This window comes from Phalaenopsis equestris, unplaced genomic scaffold (assembly GCF_001263595.1).
Source record: "Phalaenopsis equestris unplaced genomic scaffold, ASM126359v1 Scaffold000840, whole genome shotgun sequence".
Lineage (NCBI taxonomy): Eukaryota > Viridiplantae > Streptophyta > Magnoliopsida > Asparagales > Orchidaceae > Phalaenopsis > Phalaenopsis equestris.
The window spans coordinates 1,252,870-1,278,241 of record NW_018165280.1 but is presented as its reverse complement, the minus strand read 5'-3'; the positions used below and the strand labels follow the sequence as shown (position 1 = coordinate 1,278,241).

The following is a 25,372-nucleotide window of genomic DNA, read 5'->3' as shown; positions in this document are numbered from 1 at the left end:
TCCTCTGTATAAAACATAAAAATCCAACAATTTACAAAGGCTAGTCAGTTTGTCTGTGTGCAAACGCATTTAGGAGAATTGCATCAAGCAAACAACCTAAAATTATGTTATTTAAATTTTCTATTTTGGCTTGGTTAATATTTTTAGATAATCATTGTATTTTTGAATTTGTCAATCCCTAAAATCAAGAGATTTAGATAGATATTGGTAAATATCCAATTGGGTACACATAACCAAAAAAATCTAAGAAGAACAACTCAATCTCACAGCTGATAAATTATGTGGAAACTATAATTTCATACACTTCTAATAGGGTATGATCTTCTCAGATATATTAATGTAGAAACCCTATGACCACAATAAATTAATCAAGGTTATCAGTCGTTAGATTCACCGAGAACACCTCATTATGAAATCAAGAATTTGTTCACTTTCTCGATCCATGATCTTGATTAGTTCTAGGACTACCATTGCAAATGAGGCTTGGGACATTCTTGGCCCCACACCTATGTCAAACCACTCTTGTGGTGAGCTACTACAACCTTGAGGCAAAATGCACATACATCTAAAAGGTTGTCAAAGCATTGCTGAATAAACTTGCTCGTCAATCAACAACTGGTTGGGCTGATGAACGTGTTCTTCTTTGAAAATCAAGTGCAAAATACCTAAATGGCCTTGGCCCTGAATACAAGGATTTCCCCAGCCATTACCACCTAGGTCATTTTGATCTATTTCAAAAACTTACAAGAGAAAAATCTTCAATTTGATGTCAGCCAACATAAAATAGCAATTATATAATTTGAGCGCTTCAAACCCTACCTCATGAAAATTTAATTCACGCTAAGAGCATCAAGGTAAATAGTGACATCCCCAGTCTCTTCAGAAACCTTGTTAGTCTTGATCATCATCATCGCGATCGGACTTTCTCAAATCACAATGCAAAGCATCCCCATCATCAAGAGCTCAACTCATCTCCATATTATACATTCGTAATTGCCAAATATGTAGTTGCATCCAAGTTCTTTATGTTAGGTGCTTCCGACACCATGTCAATCTTCAGCCACAATACCAAAAGCACTCATATTCCCAGATCATGGGTAACCTTTGCAGCTCACGCCAAAAAGGCTTCCGACTGATACCCGAACTAATAGGAAAAACAGTGGAAACACAAAAAGTAAACTTTCATTAATATCGAAATAGGGTTACAATATGACACAAACGAGAAATAACACAAAATGACACAAGCAAACACCTCTCAAGTGTATTCCAAGAGTGATGAAGGTCGGCGAGGTCGGTCGGGATGGCTAGCGAGGGTGGTGGTAGCGAGGTGAAAAGTGCAAAATTGCAAAGATAGCAAATATGGAGGGTGGTCTAGGTGGTCGGCGGCAACCGGAGGGGTGGCTGGAAGGTGTTGGACAACAAGGGCAACGGTATTGGGGTGAGGAACTGTCGGTTAGGAATGCTAAGGAGGGAAGATGGTTGGACAGTAAGGTAAAGGTGCAGGTATGAGGCGGTTGAGTGCAAGAAATGAAGGAGGGGTGTGACCTAGCTTTGTCAAAGGGAGTAGGGTGATGTGCTTCACATAGTTGGTGAAGGAAAACGTGTTTCTATATCGATCGTGTTGAGTCCTTTGGTCAAACTGTCACGGTTGTCCCAACAAAAGGTGGTTGGCATCCATGGAAATCACTTCGCACCACACTTGGTCATGTAGCTGGTCTCAGATCGAAAACTCTACCAAGCATCTTCGGTTGATGTTAACTCAATTCTACTTCTTCAACCACCAAATACGGCTCGGAATGTCTTTGAGCCGCAAGTCTCAGTTTTTCTACCATTTGTGTCGATGTCATGCTTTTGCTGCTCCCGCTGTTGATGAGGAGGTTGCATACCTTCTGTTTATTGTGCAACGGGTATAGAATATGTTGTGGCGAATCCACTTCGGGTCCCTCGTGTCCTCGGTATTGTCTGCTGCCGCACCCATGAAATATTCTCTGGATTCTTCTTGCCTTCCCACCCCCTTCGTTTTGTGTAGAAATTTCCTTGAAGTCTAAAAATTATTGTCTTATGTGTCTGAGAGTCTGTTTTTCTGTGTTTATTTTCAGATCTCTTGTGTGAAGCTATTTTCCTTGTTTTGGGGCTATATACAAGGAGGTGGTGGTGCTCCAGCTATGTCCTACTCCGAGGTGGTGTGTATCATTTCCCTTTCATCTTCCCCAATCCGTCTCCACCCCTCTCCTTTGTTGTCGGCCTCTCCCCTCCTTAAGTTACTGCAATCAACCGCCCCTACCTACATTTTTACCTTGTTGTTCAGCCATTCTCCTTCCTTCCCAGCACCTTCTAGCCACCTCTCCCTTGTTATTCAGACATTCATCACCCCACTACCACTGCCCTTGCTGTCCAGCACCTTCTAGCCACCTCTCCGCCTGTCGTCGATCATCTACGACCCTCCATATTTGTTGTTTCTATAATTATGCACTTTTCGCCTCGCTGCCAAGACCCTCGCTAATCATCTCGATCTACCTCGCTGGCCTCCATCACCCATGGAATACACTGGGAGGTGATTGTTTGTGTCATTTTGTGTTTTGTGTTGTTATTTCCCATTTGTTTGTGTCATGTTGTAAATGTTGTAACCTATTTTAATATTCATGAAAGTTTGCTTTGTTGTGTTTTCACTATTTTTCCTACTAGTTCCGATCTCATTATGTATGAGAGCTAGCCCGACCCTAGTTTCATTCTAAGGTTTTTAGCATTTGCCCCATCCAAGTTACATCCACCCAATCTTTTCCTTCTAATCCCCAACCCTAATCATGCCACCATAGAGAGATGCATCTGACCCTACTCGGGAAGAGATCCAAAAAGAAATTCGTCGTCTGCAACGGAGACTAGTCGAGTTAGATGACGAGAACCAGGAAGAGATTACCTTCGACTGTGATCGGGAAAGTTGAGGGGAAGACAGAGACGATGATCTAAATCTGTTCCACTGAAAATATCACAGTGACGAGGAATATCTACCACGCCATTTTGATATCCAATATCAAAGGAGGCCAAATCAACGAGACTTTAACATCAAGACAAACCTCCTAGAATTTAAGGGAGGAAAGGATCTCGATGATTTTATCGACTAGCTGCAATTCTTCGAACCAATTTTTGAATATAAAGATATACCTTAAGACAAACGGGTCAAGCTAACTGCTATTAAACTAAAGAAAAATGACTCCTTATGGTGGGAAAATCTACAAAGGCAGAGAAGAAGATAAGGCAGTGAGAAAATCACTAAGTGGGAGAAGATGAAGAAGGAAATGCTGAAAAAGTACCTTCCACCCCACTATCATTAGGATATGTTTATGAAGTTCCACAACTTGCAATAAAGGGATCTTTCAGTGGAAGAGTTCACAGCCCAGTTCGATCACTTATAGCTAAAGTGCGAACTAATATAGTTAGAAGAACATACAATAGCTATATATCTTGGGGGATTGAAGTCTGCCATTAACAATGTGGTGCAACTGCAATTGTACTCGACGTTGGAAGATGTCCAAACATTAGGCCTTGAATGTGAAAAGACTGCAGAAGCAAAGGAAACAATAATTAGCCTTTGATGGAGGAATGTTCCATCATATTGTTGTTAATTTAGAAACATTCACTCAACACTCATCAGACACAAGATTTAAGGATATCATGTTCATAAATGGCTAGGGCCTCCCCATTACCCACATTATTTCCACTTCACTTCTAAGTCATCCTCATTGTAAAATCTTTAAGCATTTAGTTTCCTACAAACACATGGATTTGGCCAATCCAATGTCAGTTGTAATTCAGGTCAATGAAATAAAAGTCACATGTTTTCTTTTTCTGCATTTATAGTCACTCCTTAAGCAAGTAGGATTACCACTTAAATAATATCACATAATATGTTCACCAAATATATTTGCTTATATCCTCTTAAACATAAATCCCAGGCACGTTTAGTCATCGTCAAGTTTAAAGAAAATGTAAATGTTAAAAACTTCTTTCACCACAAATTTATCACCCTTTCCTCTAATAAAATCAGCAAGTACCAAGTTCTTCACCTCTTTTCCTCGTCGTTCCCCTAATAACCACGAATATAGTGGGTACTCCAAAAGTCATCATCGTTACATTGAAAAACTTAGGCTCACTTTGCTTGCACATGCCTCCCTCTAGTCTATTGATCGTATGTGTTTACCACCATTGTCAGCTTCATAAAATGCATGCCTGCTCCACTCTTTATCATCAACCATCCTTTGACTTTTTTTTGCCCATTCTCCCAACTACTCTAAACTTTAGCTATTTTGGTGCATTTGTTTATCCGTACTCCCCCTCCCACAGATTAGCTCCCATTTCCACTTTGTCTTCTTGGGTACTCTCTGGCACAGAGTTTATCATTGCATTGATTTCACCAACTCTAGAGTTTGTCTCTCCACATGTCAAATTTGTCGAAAACATCTTGACCTCGCATTTCTTACCTTGACTCTACCTCATCATGATCTTCACTTTAAATTCTTTATCCTTGGATGTCGTCTGGGTCCATGGGTCTCCACGCTTCAATGTTCCTTGCATCACACTTGCCAACACCCATCATGTCTGCCACTGCTCAAGAATTGCCCACCGACTTTAAACGATCAATTGACCAACATACCTCTATCATCTCACCATATACCGAGAGATAACATGTATACCACAAAAAAAGAACAACAAATGAAATATTTCCTCTAGTCCACCACCAAACCAAACCTCCCCTAACCCCCAAACCAAATCTCTGTGATCACCCAACCTTAAAAAAATATCAACAAAGCCATACAAAAACTCAATCTTCATGCCCAACAACCCTCCCTTCAGAGCCATAAACCACCTTTGACACCCAAGCAAAAATCATAAATGTCGAAAGCCATGCCTAAAGAGTTTGAAGTGCTTGGTTACCACAGCATATGAGACCTTGCTCCTTGCTCACACAAATCTTGGAAAAAACAAAGTACGGCTTGAAGCAAAGAGCTTTCACCAACGCCCTAAACATGACTCTCAAGAGACAGATTGATAGTCAAACACATTATAATTAGCATGCATAGTTTTGAGCATTGTTATTACATGATGATGGTCTATTTGTCAACTTGTTGTGAATAATCTCCACCTCTACCACCATCTTACAACTAATGATACATGGCTTAACCTCTGGAACATCTTTACTTTATGAATTGGATGTTGCTCCAAATAGTATGTCGCTACATGTCTATGATAATCTAGCATTTCATATTGCCTTTAATTTCCTTCGAAAAAAATATACATAATGGTGTGAGTTGAATTGTATTTGTGTATGTTTCCACTAATGATAGAGTAATCAACATTCTCACAAATCACTTGGTATACGTATTTCCCTAATTTTCTTGCTTCTTGAAAGTCATGTTGCGATAACAACAAAAGAATTTTTCATAATTGTATACCAAAAATGTGTCAGCACGAATCTTGAAGGAATTTGACAGTTTGATGGAAAAATAGCAGTGACAGACAGAAAACTTGACCAACCGGTTATTACCTGCCTGGGCCAAGTCAAAGAAATTCGTCCAAGGGATCTTGGGTTGATCGACAACCACTACCTTCAGCTCTCTTTTCCCACGATTCCCCTGTCTCATCAAGCTGGTCGATCGATAGACTCCCACTCGAAAAGACCCATCGACAAGCATATTAATTTCATTGATGTAAAATACTAAAATAGCCCTTATCATTTTAATTAAATTGAGGGCATAAAATAATCTTATATATGTAACCCCTATGTCTATAAATAGAGGATCATTTATCGAATAAAGGTTGTGATTTCCTACTGTTCAATATTGGATCTGGACCTAAAGCAAGAACAATGTCCTTCGTGCAAGAGATTCTTTCGAGGTCCGAGGGACCTCGTTCCTCGTGTGGGTCTTCAACTTTATGCTCCAAGCCCAACTCTCCAGTCGATGATGTAGGGGACATTCCAAATCTGGTCCAATCTATCGATCGCTTGTCCATAAGTTGTAGAATCGGCTTTCTTGAGCAAAAGGACCTCGGGGCAAAAGCTTTCTCTCGGACGTGATTATTGTAGTACATGGCGGTTCTCCTTTTGACTTCTTGCCAAAGGCCTGAATTGGTTTGATTTTCCTCTGCTAAAACAAGAGCGAGAATTGTTCCTTCATCATTTGCTTCCTATCACTCTAGTAGATTTTCTTCGTCAAGAATCGAGACTGACACGACTCTCTGACTATGATGGTTCTATTCAATATGCGGTACCACCTTCATTCCGTGGAACAACATAAATGAGGTTTGCCCAATTTTTGTCGATGGTGTTGTTCGAATCGTCCAGAGTACTAATGGGAGGATATCAGCCCATTTTCCCTTCGCTCCTACTACCTTCTTTCTTAAAAAGTTGAAAATTACTTTGTTGGCAGTTTCGACCTGCCGATTGGTTCGGGTGTATTGTACCGAGGCGAACTTAATATTTATCCTCTGACTTTGACATAAATCTTTAACTCCCTTGTCGGCGAGCTGGGTTTCATTTTTTGTTATAATGATGAGTGACAAGCTGTATCAACCAATTAAGTCCGTCCAAATAAAATTTCGGACAACCTCCCTGTAATATGAACAAGTATTTTTGCTCTGAACCATTTAAAAAAATAATCCATGGCAACCAGTAGAAATTTGCTCCGCCCCCTTGATGGCGGGAATGGTTCGAGGATATCGAATCTCCAGATGGCGAAAGGCCATGGACTGGCGATGGATTGGAGTTTATCGCCTAGCTAGCGCCACAATGGAGCTTATTTTTTACATTGTTCACATTTTTAGGAGAACTCCGCAACCTTCAGAAGTGTTTGCCAAAAAAAAACCTCGTTACTGGATCCCATGGGCCAATGTCTTTCCTCTGTAGTGACTGTTGCACTCGCCAGAGTGAACCTTATGAAGAACGTCTTCGATCTTACTTTCCTTGATGCACCTTAAATATAGTGAGGGTGTTGATCTCCGAAATATTTTTCCTTCAATCATAAAGTACCAAGCAGTTTTGAATTTGAATTTCCTCAAAGTATGTAACCTCTCCATCGATCTCACTGGTTTCCAGGTAGTGGAAATAGGGGTCGGTCCAACTCTTCTTTTTTCGATCTCCAGCTCTATGACCCGGGGTTCATCAATGGTCGGTTGGGTGAGCTTCTGGGGTGACCCCTCACCTAAGCGAAGACTCCTGGATAGAAGATCAGCAACATGATTCTCCTCTCTCCTGACATGCTCGATCTTGAAGTAGGCAAAATTCCAAATTTATATTTTAGCCTTATTAAGGTATTATGTCATCATTTCATCTCTCATGTCAAATTCCCCATTTACCTTAGTGCTTGGTGCCCATCTCGTAAGCTAGACGAAGACCTGTGATCAAAGCTTCGTATTCACTCTGATTATTAGTTACCTGAAGTTCCACCTCGACTAAGTAGTAGATATTTTCCCTCTTGAGACTGCACAAGGCTAGCCTAAGTCCTACTCTTGACTGGTTGGACGTGTCGTCGATGAACAAGGTCTAGATGTGTCAGACAATCGTTGTTTCCTCTCCTGATTCGCAAGGTTTTGAGAAGCACGCGAAAAAATCTGCAACCGCTTATTGCTTTATCTTCGTTCAATGGACATGCGAGATGTCAAATTCACTCAACTCCACAGCCCATTAGAGAAACTGATTGGAATGCTCTGTCTGAGTGAGCATAGATTTCAACAGGTGGTTGATCATGACTCGAATTGGGTGCACCTGGAAGTTAGCGCAGAGCCTTCATGCTGAAATAATCAGAGCAAATGACATTTTTTTCTATAATCGGGTACCTGAGTTCAGCATCTCTGAGAACTCAACAGGTTTAATGCAGCGAATATTGCTTCTCCAGCTCTTCCTTGACTAGAACCGAACTGATCGCTTCCAGTCCGACCCCCGAGAATAGAGAAAGTTCCTCCTTCGACTTCGGGCTTTGAAGCAGAGATGGAGACACAAGAGAATCCTTTAGATTTTTGAATGCTTCCTCGCATTCGACCAACCACTCAAAGATTTTGGCTTTTCTTAGTACTTTAAAGAAAGCTGCCCATTTATCACCAAACTTAGAGATAAATCAACCAAGTCTCACTATTCGATTGATTAACTTTTATGCTTGGTGTTTTTGGGAGATTGGATATTGAGTAATGTCTGGACTTTTTCGGGATTGGCTTTTAAGCCTTCGGGAGTCAAAAGAAATCGAAGGAATTTGTCAGTTGAGGCCCTAAATGTACATTTTAGTAGGTTTAATCTCATGTTAAATTTTTTGTATTTAGAATGTCTCTTTTAAGTCGTTAATGTGTTGTTCAGCCCACCAACTTTTAACCACTACATCATTCGCATGCACTTCAATATTTTTTTTTCCTTTTTATTGACGAAAATTACATCCATCCAACATTAGGGCTACTTGCTCCAGCATTTTTAGGCCCAAAGAGAATTACATCGTAAATAAAAAAACCTTCATTTTTTCGCGCATTTTTCAGGTGCATTAGTGGCAGACCACAGATTCCACTAGAGCATTGATCCTCAGCGTATATTCGTCCTTTGAGCAAGCAGATTTGAGGTTGTCGATGTGCACACACATCCTTCACTTGTCATTAGCCTTTTGCATCATCACTACGTTTGAGACCCTGGTAGGATATTGCACTTCTCGGATGTAGCCAATTTCCGTCAACTTTTACACATCTTCACAAATTAGTCCTACTAGCGTCATGCCCGACGTCCTTAGCTTTTGTTTCATTAGCCGAACGGATGGGTTGATGTTCAATCGATGGCACGTCGCATCGATCAGAATTCCAGGCATTTCTTTTGTTGACCAGGCAAAGACGTCTCCCCCAAAGTCTGGATCAATAAGACTTTATCACCTTCATCAAAAGTTTCATTGAATAGAAAATATTTAACAGGTTCCCCATTAACTTATGGGGATCTCCATGGTGGTCTCACTGGTCTCAAGTCCCCATTTTCTCTAGTTCTGGATGTCGGGTGGATCGTGCTCTACATTGCTGACTACCTAAAGATAACAGACTTGAGATTGCTTCAGGTCTCCTCGGACAGTAATAATCTCCCCATTTCCTAATAACTTCACTGTGACGTGGTAAGTAGAAACTACAACTCTAAAGGCATTTAGTAGAGGGCGGTCAAAGATGGTGTTGTGAATCAGCGGTGACTCCACTACCAAGAAGTCTTTTGTGGAGGTAAACTGCTTATTGTATTCTCCACAGGTAATTGTCAAGCCTATTACCCAAGGAATTCCTTCCGCATGCCAGAGAAGCCATATAGCAAGCTAGCAAATGTCATCAATCAATCGGTTGACTAACTCAACCTATAAAAAATAGAATTGAACAACAAATTCACAAAACTGTCAATGTCAATCAAGATGGTTCCCTCCTAGTAATTGTTGATCATTGTTGTAACAACGATGACATCATTGTAAGGGTTCCCCTTCAGGGGAAGGTCTGCATTAGTAAGGAAAATGGAAGGAAAGACACTTTGCTTGGACGAATCTGCTACTCTGAAAGGTTCCCCTGTCAAGTGCAAAATTTGATTAGCTTGTCGGGACGAATTTGCTCCTCCAAAAATAACAGGCACCACCCCAGCTATATGGATGACGTCTGTACAAACAGGCTCATCTGGGACCTCTACCACGAGCTTTTCCTTGCCTCTAAGTTATTAGCCCTGTGTCGTGGTCGTGGTCCTGTGATACTTGTACTACTTCTTAGTGTCTCAAAGGAAAGCTCCGGCCCTCATCGGTGTGCTTTCTTGAAATATTTCTTATCTTGGATGGCACCTACTAACTCAACCAACAAAACTCTCAAAGGAGTAACCCTCGGGTTCTGGTGATTGTTGGGTTGTAATTCATAGTGTTGAGCTAGTCGCTCATCATGTTGAGCCAGTCGTTGATCAAGACTCCTTGCTTGACCTTCCTGATCGTTATTTCGGTTAGTTCCTCTGTTGTCGCGATGCAATTGACAGTTTTCATATCGTGGATGGAAGGAAGGACATGAATTCTCCTTGGGTCTCCACTCATTGTTCTGTGGGACACTCTTCTGCGCACGGCGATTTAATGATTCAGGTTTGTTGTAGAGGTTGATGACATTCACTTTAGCGACAATGTGTTTATTGGCCATCCTCAAAAGTTCGGTCAAGTTCTGCAACTCTACTAAACCGAGGTCATATTGAAATCTCTCTCCTCTCATGCCTTGGATTAAGGCATCGTGTGTCACTTCGGTTTGTAGGTCTTTTACCTCCAACATCTCCCTCTAGAATCGCACGATGTAAGAATGCAAGATTTCATTTGAACTTTGCTTGCCTCGACATGGGATTTGTGATCTCTTATTAGGCCGGTGGGCGCTGGCAAACTACGTCAAAAATAATCTTCTGAAATCAGCAAAATAGGTGATCACCCCTACCGTCAATTCGTTGAACCACCTCAAGGTTGAAAACCTCAAGCTGGTAAATAACAAATGACACTTCAGCACGACACACACTTTTAGAAGACACGTGGAAGATTAAAATTATGCAAGGTGGTCATTAGGATCAGACCGACCCTTGTAAGATTCTAGTGATGGGACTTTAAACTTCTCGAGAGGTTCGGTTCCTAAAATTTCGAAGGAGAATGCATTCTCCGACTGGCGTGGGGCCTCAGCGAGCCCAAATTGTTGTCTCTCCATCAATGTGGATCCAAAACTGTCCCGGTGTTGCCCTGGCCCACTCCGAACCATAATTCAAACTTTTGTCATTGTGCGCCGGCTCTTCTTGTCAAGGAGGTTTTTCTCTCGTGAGGCATGTTCTCCTCCTCGAGCCATCATGGTTCAAAGAACATCTGCAATTTGCCCCGTTATTTGATTCCTCAACTCATGGGTCTCTCAATGTACGAAACCCTCCACAAAATCCCTAGTGCAATCCATGACTACTACGCCTCTCTGGTGGCTTTATTCTCCTTATCGTGCTCATTTGCTTGTTTTTTGCATGAATCCACGCTCGTCGGACCTTTCAGGATATTGAATTTGAAATTATCTGTGAAATACACCCAAGGAATAAATTGTTACGGGAAAGAGAGACAACATAGTAATGAATAGTAGGAATACGTAACATTTATTCAATAAATGATCCCTTATTTATAGAGATAAGGGATACAAAAGTGAGATTACATTATGCTCGGGCTATTAAAATAATGAGGGTTATTTTAGTTTGTCAGTGGGTCCTTCTGAGTAAGAGGAGTCTACTGATCGATCTCTAGTTTGGGCGTACCAATTGGTCAGGCTGATAAGACTGAGGTCTCAATTGGAAAGGGAGTCGAAGGTAGTGGCTATCGATCGGCCCAGAATCCCTCGAACAGATTTCTTTGACTTGGCCCTGGCGGATAACAACCAGTTGATCAATTTTTCCACCCGTCACTGTTATTTCTTCATCGAACCGTCAGATTCCCTCAAGATTTGTGCTGACACATTTTTGTATCTAGCATAGATAATCATACTCATCAATGAGAGTGGATATGCAATTATTCTTCCAAACATGTTATTGCTTTAATTTCAATTTGCTCATTATCTGTAGAAAACTACAGAAAATGACACCTGAGCTATTGGCAATGGTGCACTTTGGAGGAAGGAAAACAACAATTTCATTACTTATTCAACTGAATGAATTAAAAGCATAATTACCGAGCCATTAAAAACTATTGAACGTGCTATGTCTATACTAAAAATGATAAAGTGAAAATGGTGTACCTTTCCTGTGCCAGGGGGGCCATATAGAAGCAGTCCTCTGGGCCACTGAAAAAAACAAAAGCCAATCAAACAACGTTAAAAGCATTCAAAATTCCTTTGGTTGTGCGAACAAAAAATTTTTTTGGGGTTTCGGAAGGCTACATTATAAAACTATAGACTTGAAAATTTGACTTCCTAAGTTTGATTGCATGTGGTTATAATAATATACTCAAGCTTCTTTCTACTATGAATGCACTTATAATTCCTTTTCCATAGATTTCTAGCAATCACAACAATCAGTGTTTTCCAGAGTCCCCCCAGACTTTGAAGCCGCACACCTCGACAGAGCTCACTAATGCCTTGAAAAGAACCTAATTATGATAATCTCATTGTGATTTCATTTTCCCTCATTTAACGCGAAACTAAGACCCTAATTTATAATCCCATCCAACCAACAAAATCTCATCATCACACAAAAATCCAAAGGTTGGAAAGCATCAAGAAGTTAAAGATAAAAGTAGAAACCAGAAAGAAGAACCTTAAGGCCGAGTTTCTGAGAAATGTGGCCATATAGGAAAGGGTAGATGATGAGCTTCCTCAGAGCTTCGAGGGCTCTTTTATTGCCAGCTATGGAATCCTCTGCTCTTTTCATTGTGACGTTTTCCATAATGAGATGAGATTAGCTTGCTTGACTCTCTTCCACCGCTAAACAGCCAACTGCCGCCAGGCTTCTCGAAGCCGCCTCGCTACGCAGCCCACGAATGGCACAGTACCGCTACCGTATTTCTCTCCCGCACGCGCAGCTCTCTTTCCCAGTAAATTCTCCAACAGGCGATCCCTTAGCAGCCGGAAAGAAGCCTCTACGCCACCCACTTCACAGCAAAGATCCTCGGCAACACACGATGTCGCCGCCGACGAAGATGACTTTTTGCGCTGCTTGATAGCAAAATTTAAGTAGGGTTTAGGCGTATGCTGCATATTTATTTAAAAGGGATGCTTAACAATATTTTGAGATATTTAAATTATGATAGCTATTTAACATAATAGAGATTAAATTTGATTAAATTGTAGTAAATTATTTGCCAATTTCTTTCAATATTTAAATATATTAGCTCAAAGAAAAAATTAATAATTATTATTGTTGAAGAAATTATTAAGATTAATTTATTTTGATTTAATTTTTTTGTCTTTTAATTACATTTAGTATTACTTAATAATTATCAGGCCAACTAATTCTTAACTTGGTTTTTTTAACTAATTAATCATTGATTAATACGTTAATATTAATTGGCTATTAGATTATTGGTAATAGAGACAACTGCTCATAAAAGATAAGATTTATAATGATAAGAGAGGAGTTGCAAATTGAGTATTTGTCAGATGTCTCTTAATAACATTATTATAAATATATGAGATCAAATTAATGTGGAACTTATTCAGCATAATGGTTAAGAGTTTTATTTCTAATTATAACATTGTCGAATTTAATTATGCAATTCATTGAATCACCTGCTTGATGATTCCCTTAGTCTAGTGAGAATAGGTGACACTTCAATGCATCAATAATCTTCACATGGCAGACGGTCGGCTGGAAAAATGCTATGTGGTTGGTCGGATTAGTTTGACCTTTGTAGAATTCTAGGACAAGAATTTTAAATCTCTTTGGAGACTCAGCTTCAGAAAGTTGTCAAGAGAATGTCATATTGGAATCTCCTTGCCTTCCTGGGGCCTGAGTTGCCCTCCGACCGTTGGGTGTCAATCCTTCTCGAGAGTTCTGCTCCTTGCCTCAAGCTACTTCTTCTCGGATGACTTCCATCATCTTATCCATAATTTCATCCTTCAACTCTAGTATATGTTGCTACACAAACTCACCAATGCACTCCATATTAAAGGTGCCTTTGTGATTGGTTTCTTCTTCTTGTGTTGCTATTCTTCCTATTGATGACATGATTCACGCTTATTGTATCTTTCAGGTTGTTGGATCAAAATTTGTTTGTGAATCACACTCAAAGATATAACATAAGACATGAGAGAGAGAGAGAGAGAGAAAGAGAGAGAGAGAGAGAGAGCAATGAATAGTAAACTTAGAGCAAGTGTGTTGACCTTTTTAGAACATTCTAGCTAAGGTTTGTGTAACCTCTCTTTCATAAAATGATCCTCTTTTAATAGAGAAAAGGGATATGGTATGTTAAATTACATTTGTGCCCATACTTTGTGAGGACTATATAAGTTATTCTATGTATTTTATAAACGTGGGTGAAGAACATGTCTATTCTCTAGTTCAATTTACTATGTTGGTGAGACATTAGTATAGATGTTGTTGATGGATAGCATTGGTAGATTTTTTCATTTGGCTAGGCTAGCGAGGCCTAGGTAGATGCTTAGTTGGATGAGCAAATAGTGTGTTTATCAGCGTTGACAGTCGGCTAGATTGGAAGACACTGCCAAATGGACAATATTTGTTGTCTAAAGGTCAGAATAATTGATCTGATCAAGTAAGCTTTGTTTATTTGTTGGAAAAGACCAGTTGTCGACCCTCATTCCCTGATGAGGTATTCTTATCAGTATAGCAAAGTTGGGAAATCGGGCAGAGAGTTAACCATTGTAATCCAATAGGTAGCTCGTCTTTGGTCGAAGTGATCCTTGTGTATGTTTGAGAGTTGTCGTCTTATTAACTCTTTCTAGTATTTTGTGGTGATTATTGGATGTCTTCGGCATAGCTTGTAGTAACTGAGGGGCTAGCTCCTCCCTTAGGTTGGCTTTATCGTGATGGTATGCTCGGGTTGTCTCTCGCCTCATGTCTGGCTGAGCCGCTCGGGCTTGAGTCACTCGTTCGCCTTCATGACTCAGCTTTGGCTTTATTGCATCTGGTCGGACAATTGGGCCTCTATTTTTTGAAATGGTGGGCCCTCCTCTTGAATACGTTTTCGCCTTTAGACCATCAGCTCTCCTCGAGATTAGTATTGTTTCTGTGTACAATTTCCTTATGTAGAGAATTTTTTTTTGTCTTGCTCTATATATTGTATTTCTTCACCATTTGGAAGATGCTTTTTAATTAAAATCAAAATCAAAGTGGCCCTCTCCTCTTCCCTCTTTACTTTTATTTTTTTCTTTTTTATCTCATTTTTCTAAGGTTATGATGTAATCATTTAAATATTTAATTATATTACTGAAATTGAGCCTTTTGTTATTGAGAAGAAAATGTAGAGATTGAAATCTCCATTATTTCGTGCATGATGTTTAAAATCCTCTTGGTTGTGAGCTCATTGGCCTACCCATGTAGAATTTTTTTTTAAAGAGAAAAACCTTCGTATTCACCTTATTTCTTGATAATATGTTTCCCCACCTCTTCAACTCCTTAACTATATATATACTCTTTCTATTGACTTTTCCAACCACCATTAGAAAGGGAAAAAAATTTTAAACGTTGTTTATGAGTTGTCTCCTAAAATTAGGGCACCTTTGATTTAGTTTAACTAGTTTATTTCCATTACCCTCCAAATTTCTTAGATTCCAACCAAAACCTTACTTCATATTTTTAGGCATCTCCTTAGCCTTTCTAACTCTCTCAAGCCTCCAAATATTTAGATATACCAATCAACCAATCATATATTCTTAGACTTAATAAAACCAGTCTAATTTATACACAATATTGTCTTGATGTAGCCCCCTCCAAGCACTCTTAATATATTTCATCCCATCCAAAAAATTTAGATCGTATTCTCCAACATTCTCTTATGGAAGTCTTTTGTTAGTTTAGTATAAACCTTATAAAAATTTTTTCCAATGCATGCAAAGCTCTTTCAAATTTGTTTAGCTATCAAACACAACAATTAAAAGCCTTGGGTCCATATTTCCACGACCAAATCAACTTGGTATTTGAACTAAAACCTAAAATAATTTTGACTTAACAAGTGAAGCTCACTAAAAATAAATAGTTGCTTGCTCAAATTTCAATACTAAAGGCTTAAGAAATTTGTATACATGCATGCCATATTCTTTTGCTTATGTAACACATAACATATATTCAAAAATGTCCCCTAAAAAGGTGAGAAGTTTTCTTTGCATTTTTTAGTCACTCTTTTGATTGTGTTAACTAACTTTTACTCTAGCCTATTCTTTGTTCATAGAATTAGATCTTGATATAAGAGAGCTTGCAGTTCCCTTTAGATGATACTCATAAGGATTGACTAAAACTAAATAAAACTAGAATTGAAAGCCAACAAACCATTCTTTATTATAAATAAACTCAAATTGATCCTTAACTCATCTAAATAAAATTAGAATGACCATAATAAATTTATCAGGAACAATGACTCAAACTAAGTTCCTCATTTAGACCAAATATACCCATAGTTCACCTTAGGAACGTTGAACCTTATAAAACACAAATTCAATCCAAAGTTTTAGTACTCATACTAGAAGCCTTTGGACCCCGTTTTGACATAGCACTGAGTTAAGAATACCAGGCTGACTCAATTTCATGAAGTCAAACCATGGTGATATTATGAGACTCAATGATCAAATTGAACATATTTTCATTAAATATTAATTATAGATTTGTATAAAGTTCCTTGATTGTTAAAAATTGGCTTATGATGATGATAAAAGTACATAGCAATGATGCTTGATTATGCTGCAAGTCATAAGTACACAATTTTGTATTTTTCTTTTTTTCTATTCTCAAAGGAGTACATAGCTTTATATTTATACAAAATTGAATATTTTGTACAAATTGTAGGTACAAAACTATGTTCTATTTTTGTTATTATTTTATCTCATTACGTATCAATATATTTGCTTAAAACTGAACTTCTTTGTGATAAAAAAACAACTTCATGATTTTGTAATTGTTTACGTTTGAACTATTTTATTGTAAAATGAAAAATTTGAGCTAACAAAAACTTACATGAATGGATATCCTCTAACTTCTAGCAAGGTATGCCTTTAAATTGAACAAATATGTGAATCTAGAAATGCATGACCGAGAAAAATAAATTGAACAAAAGTTTCATTTTATTGTTTTTAGGAAAAAAAATAGGTTGATTCAAATATATTTGATATATTTTCACCAAATCTTGTTATTTGACATGAAGCTCAAGGTGGTTAACATGAATCTCGGAGCATTCGTTAGCACAAAAACACTCAAATTAAATTTAGAATTATCTAGAACCCTAATTTTAGCAAACTTACAGTCGAACTAGCTGACATAAGTAGACAAACCCAATAACAATAAAACTGATCCAATTCAAGTAAAATCAATACTAAATCAAGTCATTAAACAATTTTTTGAAGCTTTATGTGACTAATTGGAAAGTCAAATGTATCTCAAACATCATAAACTTATAGGCAAATCGATTGTCTCGACAAGTTGAGTCGAATGAGCCCGGGATCACTCAATTCTGACATCATCATTGTACTTAAATCTCTACAAAATGCCACTCAATCAATAGAATCTCTTCGGGTCATCCAATGAAATGGTCATGATTCTTTTCTTATTTGGAGGGAGGCTACTCTCATGTAATATAAGTAGAGTCATACCCATTTTCATGAAAGGGCATCTAGATCTCAAACCTAAGGAAGAGCTGGATCTAGAGCCGATTCGAGAAGAAGGAGCCAAATTACAATGTTGTTCTAGACTAAATGCTTTTTTATTCCCACATGTCCATCACCATTGGCCACCTTCTACTAGTTGCAACAAAGCCTCTCCTGGAGTAGCGATGTATATTATAGAGTAACAAAGCATCATGTGGAGTAAAAGCCAACATCATGGAGTAAAGACCAACATCGCTAAGTCACAAGACATAAAACAAAGCAGTGCATCATCTTGAAAAAATAGCATTGACACAACTTGAAGATGGTGCACCAAAGTCTCGGATACTGCTCCTAACTATAATCGCTTCCAACCATTGTACAACAAATCATTCAACATACAACCATTGTAATTTGAAAAACTCTGTAACCATTTTCCGTATGTAGAACAAGAGTTTATGCGTGCACTATCAACATATAGATGATCATTCTTAATTTGATTAGCCCCATAGTTTTTTTTTTCCTTTTTTGGTTTTTCATGGAAACAACTTTTGGTGCCTCTACGCATAACTTCTACTATTTATGTTTGTATTTGATTTTTGTACAACGTTGAGGTGCAAAATAATTACTTTGTCACTAGTGAATCTTCTGGCATGTAATATTATTTATGATGAAATAAATTATACACACTTATAAAATGTCATATTTTGACTTAAAAACCCACAAAATTATTTGTTCATAGAACAGAAAAAATTATCCCCTGAAATATAATAAATAGATAAAAAAAACATGTGAGAGAATTTATGTGATAATTATGCCTATATTAAATATTAAAAAAACATATAAAATGTGCTTTGTTAAAAAACAAAATTCTCTCAATCAACATCATATTAAAATAAGTTTATAGTTATATTATTTTTGTATGTCCTCATCCTATAATGAAAAACTTAATAAAATGCTAATAGGAGAAGGCAAGCTCAAGCTGCCTTAGGCTTTGTTACAAAGCGGGAAAAAAAAATAGCACAACGAACAAAGAATCAAACATAGTGTGATTTGCTTGATTCAACACAAGTCTACCTACGTTCAATGAGGAGATGTTATTTCACTATCAACAGGTGGAGAGAAAAGAAAAGTCCGTGAGATATAAGTATTAGTAGTATTTGAACCGCAGGAAAGATAATAAATTTATATATCTTCAAATTAGGTTTCATAATATAGAAGGATCTTATAGTTAGATCTCCCTAAATTAGGTTATCTAATATCAATTTTCCTAATATAATACTTCACAATTTGCAACCATTAAAGTTTAATATTTTTCATAACAATCTCCACCTCATCTCTCACTTTCAGATAAATATGAGATGAGCAAAACGAGCTCCAACACAATAATGACATCACCAAGATTGTTGTCTAAGTACCCCCCCCCCCCCCCCCCCCCCCCCCCCCCCCCCCCCCCCCCACCCCCCCCCCCCCCCCCCTCTCCTGAAGTGATAAGGCCTTGTATAGTTCTTCAAAACGCTTGAATGAGCAGTCAATCATGAGCTTGGATGTTCATAAGAATTTTATGGTGGATAAACTTCTGGACTTGTAGTACTTTTGTGATTATGTCTGTTGGATTCTTTTTTTGTATCTCTCTTCTTCAACAGATCATTAACATCATCAATCAAGTCCCAAACAAAGTGGTACTTCACATCAAGATGCTTAGCATAAGGCGTGTGAAATTATATTTACGGCCAATAATATCATAGTATGACTATCACAAAACACCGTTAGAGACTTATTATCAACTCCCAAGTCATTCAGTAGGTTATGCATCCATATTGCTTCCTTCTATGGGTGTAAATGAGTCACGTTGAGCTCAAGCTACCCTCGGCTTAAGCTTTAGCTTGATTAATTTTATCGCTTAAGTCTACGAGTTCGAGCTGACCCACGAGCTAGATTGAATATAACAAAATATAAAAAATATAATATTAATTTAAGATAGTGTTATAATGAATGACAAAGAGAATGATCAACTAAGAGAGAAATGATAAGAATTCGCTTAATATATAATACAAAATATAATTTTAAACTTTTTTAAAATATTTTAAGGTTTAAGTATTAAAATTTAATATATTTTAAGTATATTTTATATCAACATTTTCTTAAACAAGCTGACTCACAAGATAATGAGTCGAGTTGGGTTAGCTGAAGCTTGGCTTGTTAGCTATCAAGCTCAGTTCATGAGCCATTTATCAAGTCAAGCTCGAGCCGACTCATGAGTCAGCTTGGCTCACTTAAAGCCTTGATTTCTTCATTGTCTCAGTGACTGTCATGTATTCAACCTCTATAGTAAACAAAGTAACATTAGACTGAAGAATAATCTCCAACTAATTGGACCTCCCACCAATATGAATAAATAGCCAGTTTTTGACTCACAACTATCCATATCTCCTGAATAGTCTGAATCAATGTAGCGTGAATATAAATCAATAATAGATGCAAGCCTTTTAAACACCGAGCTAACATCAACTATACCCTTCAAATACATTAGAATATTTTTCGTTGCTTGACAATGATTTCTTGTTGTACCACACATTAACCTATTCACAATACCAATTGTTTGTGTATCGTCTGGTCTAGTACAAACCATGAAATAAATCAAATTGCCACTAAACAAGCATAAGGAACCGATCACATATATTTTCTCTTACAGAACCAATCACATATATTTTCTCTCTTACATCTTTCGGACATTGACTATAACTCAATTTAAAGTGAGATGTAATGGATAGACTCACTGCCTTATTTGAGTCATTAACCCAAATTTTTTTTAGCAGTTTCAAAACATATGTTCCTTGTGAGAGCCAAATCTTTCCGGTTGTCTTATCCATTAAAATTTTCATGACATGAATTTCACGAGTTTCACTCAACTCATTCATCTTGAAATGCTTAGACAGTTGATTCTTCCTTCAATCAATCTCAATCTAATTGACCGATACAATTAATATGTCATTAATATATAGAAGTAAGCAAATGAACTCATTGTTGACTAACTTTTTAAAATATGCATAATGATTATATAGGCTCCTTGTTTACTCATGTCCCATCATGAACTGATCAAACTTTTTATACAAATGTCCTAGTGATTGCTTCAACCCACGTAAAAGGCTTATCCAATCTACAAACCAAGTCTTTTGAGGATTCATATTCATGTGACTGCAGCATATAATTTTTTTTCTTGCAATTTTCCGAGTAGGAACATACTCTTCACATCAAGCTGCTCCAAAATCCAAATGTATTATGCTACAAGTGCTAAGTGAACACAAATCAAGGGATGCTTGACCACTGAGGAAATCACCTCATCATAGTTAATCCATTCTCATTGTGTAAAGAATTTTTTCACTAACCTTATCTTGTACCACATAAGCTCTAAGAGATCATTCTTTCCTTGCACACACCCATTTGCAACCAATGGATTTCCTTCTTAGGAAACTTCACCAACCTCTAGGTAGCATTCTTCCAAAGAGACTACATTTCTTCATCCATCTTTCTTCTTTAAAATGTATTGTGCTACAAGTGTCAAGTGAACACAAATCATGGTATGTTTGACCACTAGGGAGAACACCTCATCATAGTTAATCCCTTCTCATTGTGTAAAGCCTTTTGTCACTAACTTTATCTTGTACTGTACATCAGACCCATGAGATCATTCTTTCTTTGCTTACACCCATTTGCACCCAATGGATTTCCTTCCAAGAGAAAACTTCCCTAACCTCTAAGTAGCATTCTTTTGAAGAGACTCTATTTATTCATCCATTGTTCTCCTCTAAAGATCACCATCTAACATATCCTTAACTTCCTTGTAGTGATAAGGGATTTCAACCTATGTGATAAAAAATACAAATGTATTGTGATCTCTCAACCAAGCTGGTTTTGGGATATTTTGGCGCCGTGTTTAGCTCCTAACAATAAATTTCTAAGCAAAAATCTCATCTTTAATTTATTCTTCAAATTCATTCTGAGTACTATCAATATGTACCTTCTGAGTTCCAATTGTATTTGGTACCTGAGTAGGAGTAGTTGAACTATGTGGAATAAATAAAGTTATATCAAACTCAAACTTCTGTTGTATATATGTGGTTGTAGTAGAACTCTCCACATCCTTAAAGTCTCGAGGCTTCAACAAGCTTTCCTCATCAAATGTAGCATCCCTACTATTGACAATCAATTTTTTATTGATCATAAAGCTTGAATCCATACATAAAGCCAATGAATGTTGTCTTCTTTTCTTGTGATTCTAGCTTATCATTTTATATGTAGTAGTTAAGTTGGACATACAAGCACTCTCATGTGCTCATAATATCTAGCAAGATGCCACAACCACATCTTCTTTGGGGGTCTTATTATCAATAGTTGCAGAAGACAAATTGTTCAATAAGTGACAAATATAGTCTATGACCTTAGCCCAATAGACTTTATCCAACCTAGCATTAGACATTATAAACCAAACATTCTCCACCAAATTCAGGTTTGTCCTCCTTGCCACCATGTTTTGTTGCGGTGTCTCTCTAAAAGTGAAGTTGTGTTATATCTTAATTCCTTAAAACCCTTGAAAGAACGCATTTAATGTGTATTTCCACTACTATCTGATCTGATATACCAGATCTTGTTTTCTATTCTAAATCTCAATCTGCTTCTTCTACGTTAAAAAGTTTCTCAGCACTCCACTCTTTCATTTCATAGTGTACACTCAAACATATCTGGAGTAATCATCAATAAGAGAGACAAAATATCTATGGTCGTTGAATTATGTCATCTTTGTCAGACCCAAAATATATGTGTGAATTTACTTTGAAATACTCGTTGTAGTGTGAATGATAGTAACAAAGGATTCTTGTGTCTTCTAGCTAAACAAACAATGTTCATAAAAATCATGATTTCAAGTGCTTGTTCCATTGATAAATCCATACTTCACTAAAGCTTAAAGTGAAGTCTCTCCAGCATGTGCTAGCCACATATGCTATAGCGTGGTGGCATCAGAATAATCATCAACAACAATCACAACTCCAATCACTTTACCACTTTGAAGATAGTAAAGGCTGTGATGACAAACTCTCTTCATAAAAATTAGTGCTTCATGGCATGTCCTCAATCTACTTTATAACCCTTGGCCTATATGAATCCAACAATAACAAATTCTTTCTGATATTCAAAACATATCCAACATCAATAAGCTCCCTCACAGTAACATCATATATCTTGTCTAAGATGCTGTCTATATCGATAACATGATAAATTTGATTATTGCCCATAGTCACTACACTGTTATCCAACTTCTTGTACATACAAAATCACTCTCTATAAGGGCAAATGTGATAAGTTGCATCTGTGTTTATGATCCATAACGAATCATTTGTATATAAACTATGAAAAACTGCAAATAATGATACGTCTGAATTCGCTCTGACACTCTTCTCTATAATAAGATTAAATTTCACCACAAAAGGAAACACCGTTTTCATTATATTTCAAATTTAAATAATCTTTCTTCTAATGACAAGTCTCTAAATTGAAAGTATATTGATTTTTCTCAAGATCACGCTCATGGGAGTTGTCCCACTTTTGAGAAGTATCATCACCATTACTCTTCTTTGTCAAATTTTTCTTCTTTTCAAATTTGACACATTAGAGTGTAAGTGTCTTAGCTAAACTACATATTTGTAGACTATTTTTCCATCGTTAAATTGATTATAGCCACCTCCCCATAATTCAAGAACTTCTCTCCATGAATGAGTGTCATCGTGAAGTTTTTATAGTCATCCGAGAGCAAATTTGATAGAAGAAGTGTATTGTCTTCATGTTCAACCCCCTCCTCCATATTTAACAGATCTGTCAAAAGCTTTGTAAAATCATTCAAGTGCTTATCAATAGTAACCTCTCATCTCATATGAAACTTCTAAAGTCAACACTTCATATGGAAACAATTCTACTTGCTCTTTGTGAGATATTTGTCCTCCAACATCCTCCACAATTTTTTTTGCAAATGTTTCCATCATCACCTCATATTTGATCTCCTAAGACATACTATTTTGGATCAAGCTACAATCACTTTGGTTCATTTTCATCCAATCTCTTTCTGACTTCTCTACAGGATGTTCACTGCTATCAAAAATATCCTTCAAATTCAAAGAGCACACCACATCCATCACCTTGCACCAACACATGCCAATATTTCTTTTACCGTTATATTTTGTTACCTCGATTTTGACTTGATGCATAACTATTTGATGAATCAATGCCATTTCCACCATTGTGGTGGATGTTGAAGTACCCAACGTCATGTTATTATTCATGACTCCATTATAGCTTGTAACTTAATTTGCTTCATTCCCTTTATTTTGTGTCCATGACTCATTGAAGTCATGAATAAGTTCAACAAGGGGACTAAGACTGATCTCCCACAATCCCAATGTTATTAGCTATGTAATTCAACATTGTTGGAGAGCTTGCAATGCAAAAGACTCATAGCCACTCCTTTGGCAGGCCAACCACCATTGCGACTACCCTTTTAGAAGTTCTCATCAAGACACCACTTTACCCATTTTGAGAGCAATGGGAAGCTAGCCGAACCCTTAGGTTGGTACCATGTAATATGATTTGGTATTCTCTCCATCCGAATGGATTAAAGTGAACGTTTACGATGCTCTTATTCCTTCCAGATCGGCGGGGCCAGTATTATTGTTCGTGGCGAGCGAGGTACTGCTTTTGTTACTACCAGACACCATATTCAACTTTGAGACAACATTGAAGCTGAGCTTCAATCACTTAACATATATCATCTTTCTTTTGAAATTTAGGCAAGTTTTTTTTTTTCATATGCCACGTAAAATTAATAGGGCGACTCATTTTTGTGCCAAACACGCCCTTAATGGTTCTTCTATTTTGATGCATGTAGATGCTAATAGAGAACTCTCCTTTATATTTGTAGATGACATTCTCATTTTTGTGCATGATAGATGCACACAAGCAAAATTTTTATACCTTTTTGACATGTAATATTTCAAGGAATCACAATCGCCTGTTGTCGGAATCATTGATCTTACTCTGATACCCATTATTATGCAAAATAATGGAAATAATAAATTCACACAACAAACAAATAACCAAACACAACGAGACTTAAATGGTTCGACACGAATCCGAGTGCGTCCACGAGGAGAAGGTATTCCAATATCAATTGTCCGAGAAAAGAAAAAAATGGTCAAATTAGGGTCACAACAAAGCACACCCAAATCCTTCATATAAATAAGAAATGACCGTGATATATAAATTAATAATGTTTCGAATAAAAGAAAGGTCATAGTCTTAAATCTTCTCAAATTATATTTGATAATATATAAAGATCATATAATTAGATCTCCCCAAATTATGTTACATAATATCAGTCTTACTAATATATACACTTCATAATTTACACCCATTATATTTTAATACTTTTCATAACAATCTTGAGGTTGAACTTAATTATTTTATCGAGTTTGAACTCAAACTAAAGCTTACTTTTATAAGTTCAAGTTGGCTTACGAGTCGACATATTTATTATGAAATATAGTAGTATAGAATTAATAACTAGAAGACTGATAAGAAATCACTTTTACAATAAAAAAATATTTATTTTGTATATCAAGGCTCTGCTAACATGAATCCCAAGGAGATCCAATAGTCCGGAAGAAAGTAAGTTCAACAAAGAAAGACTCATCGACAGGAGATTAAGAGGTCCCACTTATTTTATCAGATTTAGTCATCCAAGTTAAGGATGAAGCCTAACTGAGGCAGGAGAATGACAAAGAGAATGATCCAAGCTTGGGCCGACCAGATTTGAATAGACAAATCAACATATGAGCTAACCGCCACCGAAAAATTGAGCCAACACATCAACCTGCCTCTCGACAGATCCAACCCAAGGAAAGCATCCTATTCTTTCCCATCGCCAGTCATCCTACGGACGCTCCCAATGTTCCTCATTAGGGACCAGTAATTGGAGATGTAACATAGCCTCACAATCATCCTAAAATACGTCCCTCTTCAAGGAATGAGCAATCTATTAAGTTCCATTGATTCA

The 25,372-nt window shown here is 37.3% G+C and overlaps 1 protein-coding gene across 3 annotated transcripts in view; it reads right to left on the bottom strand.

Moving 5' to 3' along the window:
* The window catches only part of LOC110031628 (cell division control protein 48 homolog B), a 31,137-nt gene extending 18,457 nt beyond the window's left edge, over window positions 1-12,680 (bottom strand). For 2 of the 3 annotated variants that reach the window (XM_020734936.1, XM_020734938.1), the window contains exons 1-2: window positions 12,275-12,680; window positions 11,758-11,802 (exon numbers count right to left, since the gene is read on the bottom strand). In XM_020734936.1, coding sequence (XP_020590595.1) covers window positions 11,758-11,802; window positions 12,275-12,403 — 174 coding nt within the window. In that variant the 5' untranslated portion in view covers window positions 12,404-12,680. Of the gene's footprint in view, window positions 1-11,757; window positions 11,803-12,274 lie in introns of those variants that run through there. The other variant, XM_020734937.1, reaches the window with a different exon arrangement.
* Between the last annotated feature and the right edge of the window lie 12,692 nt (window positions 12,681-25,372).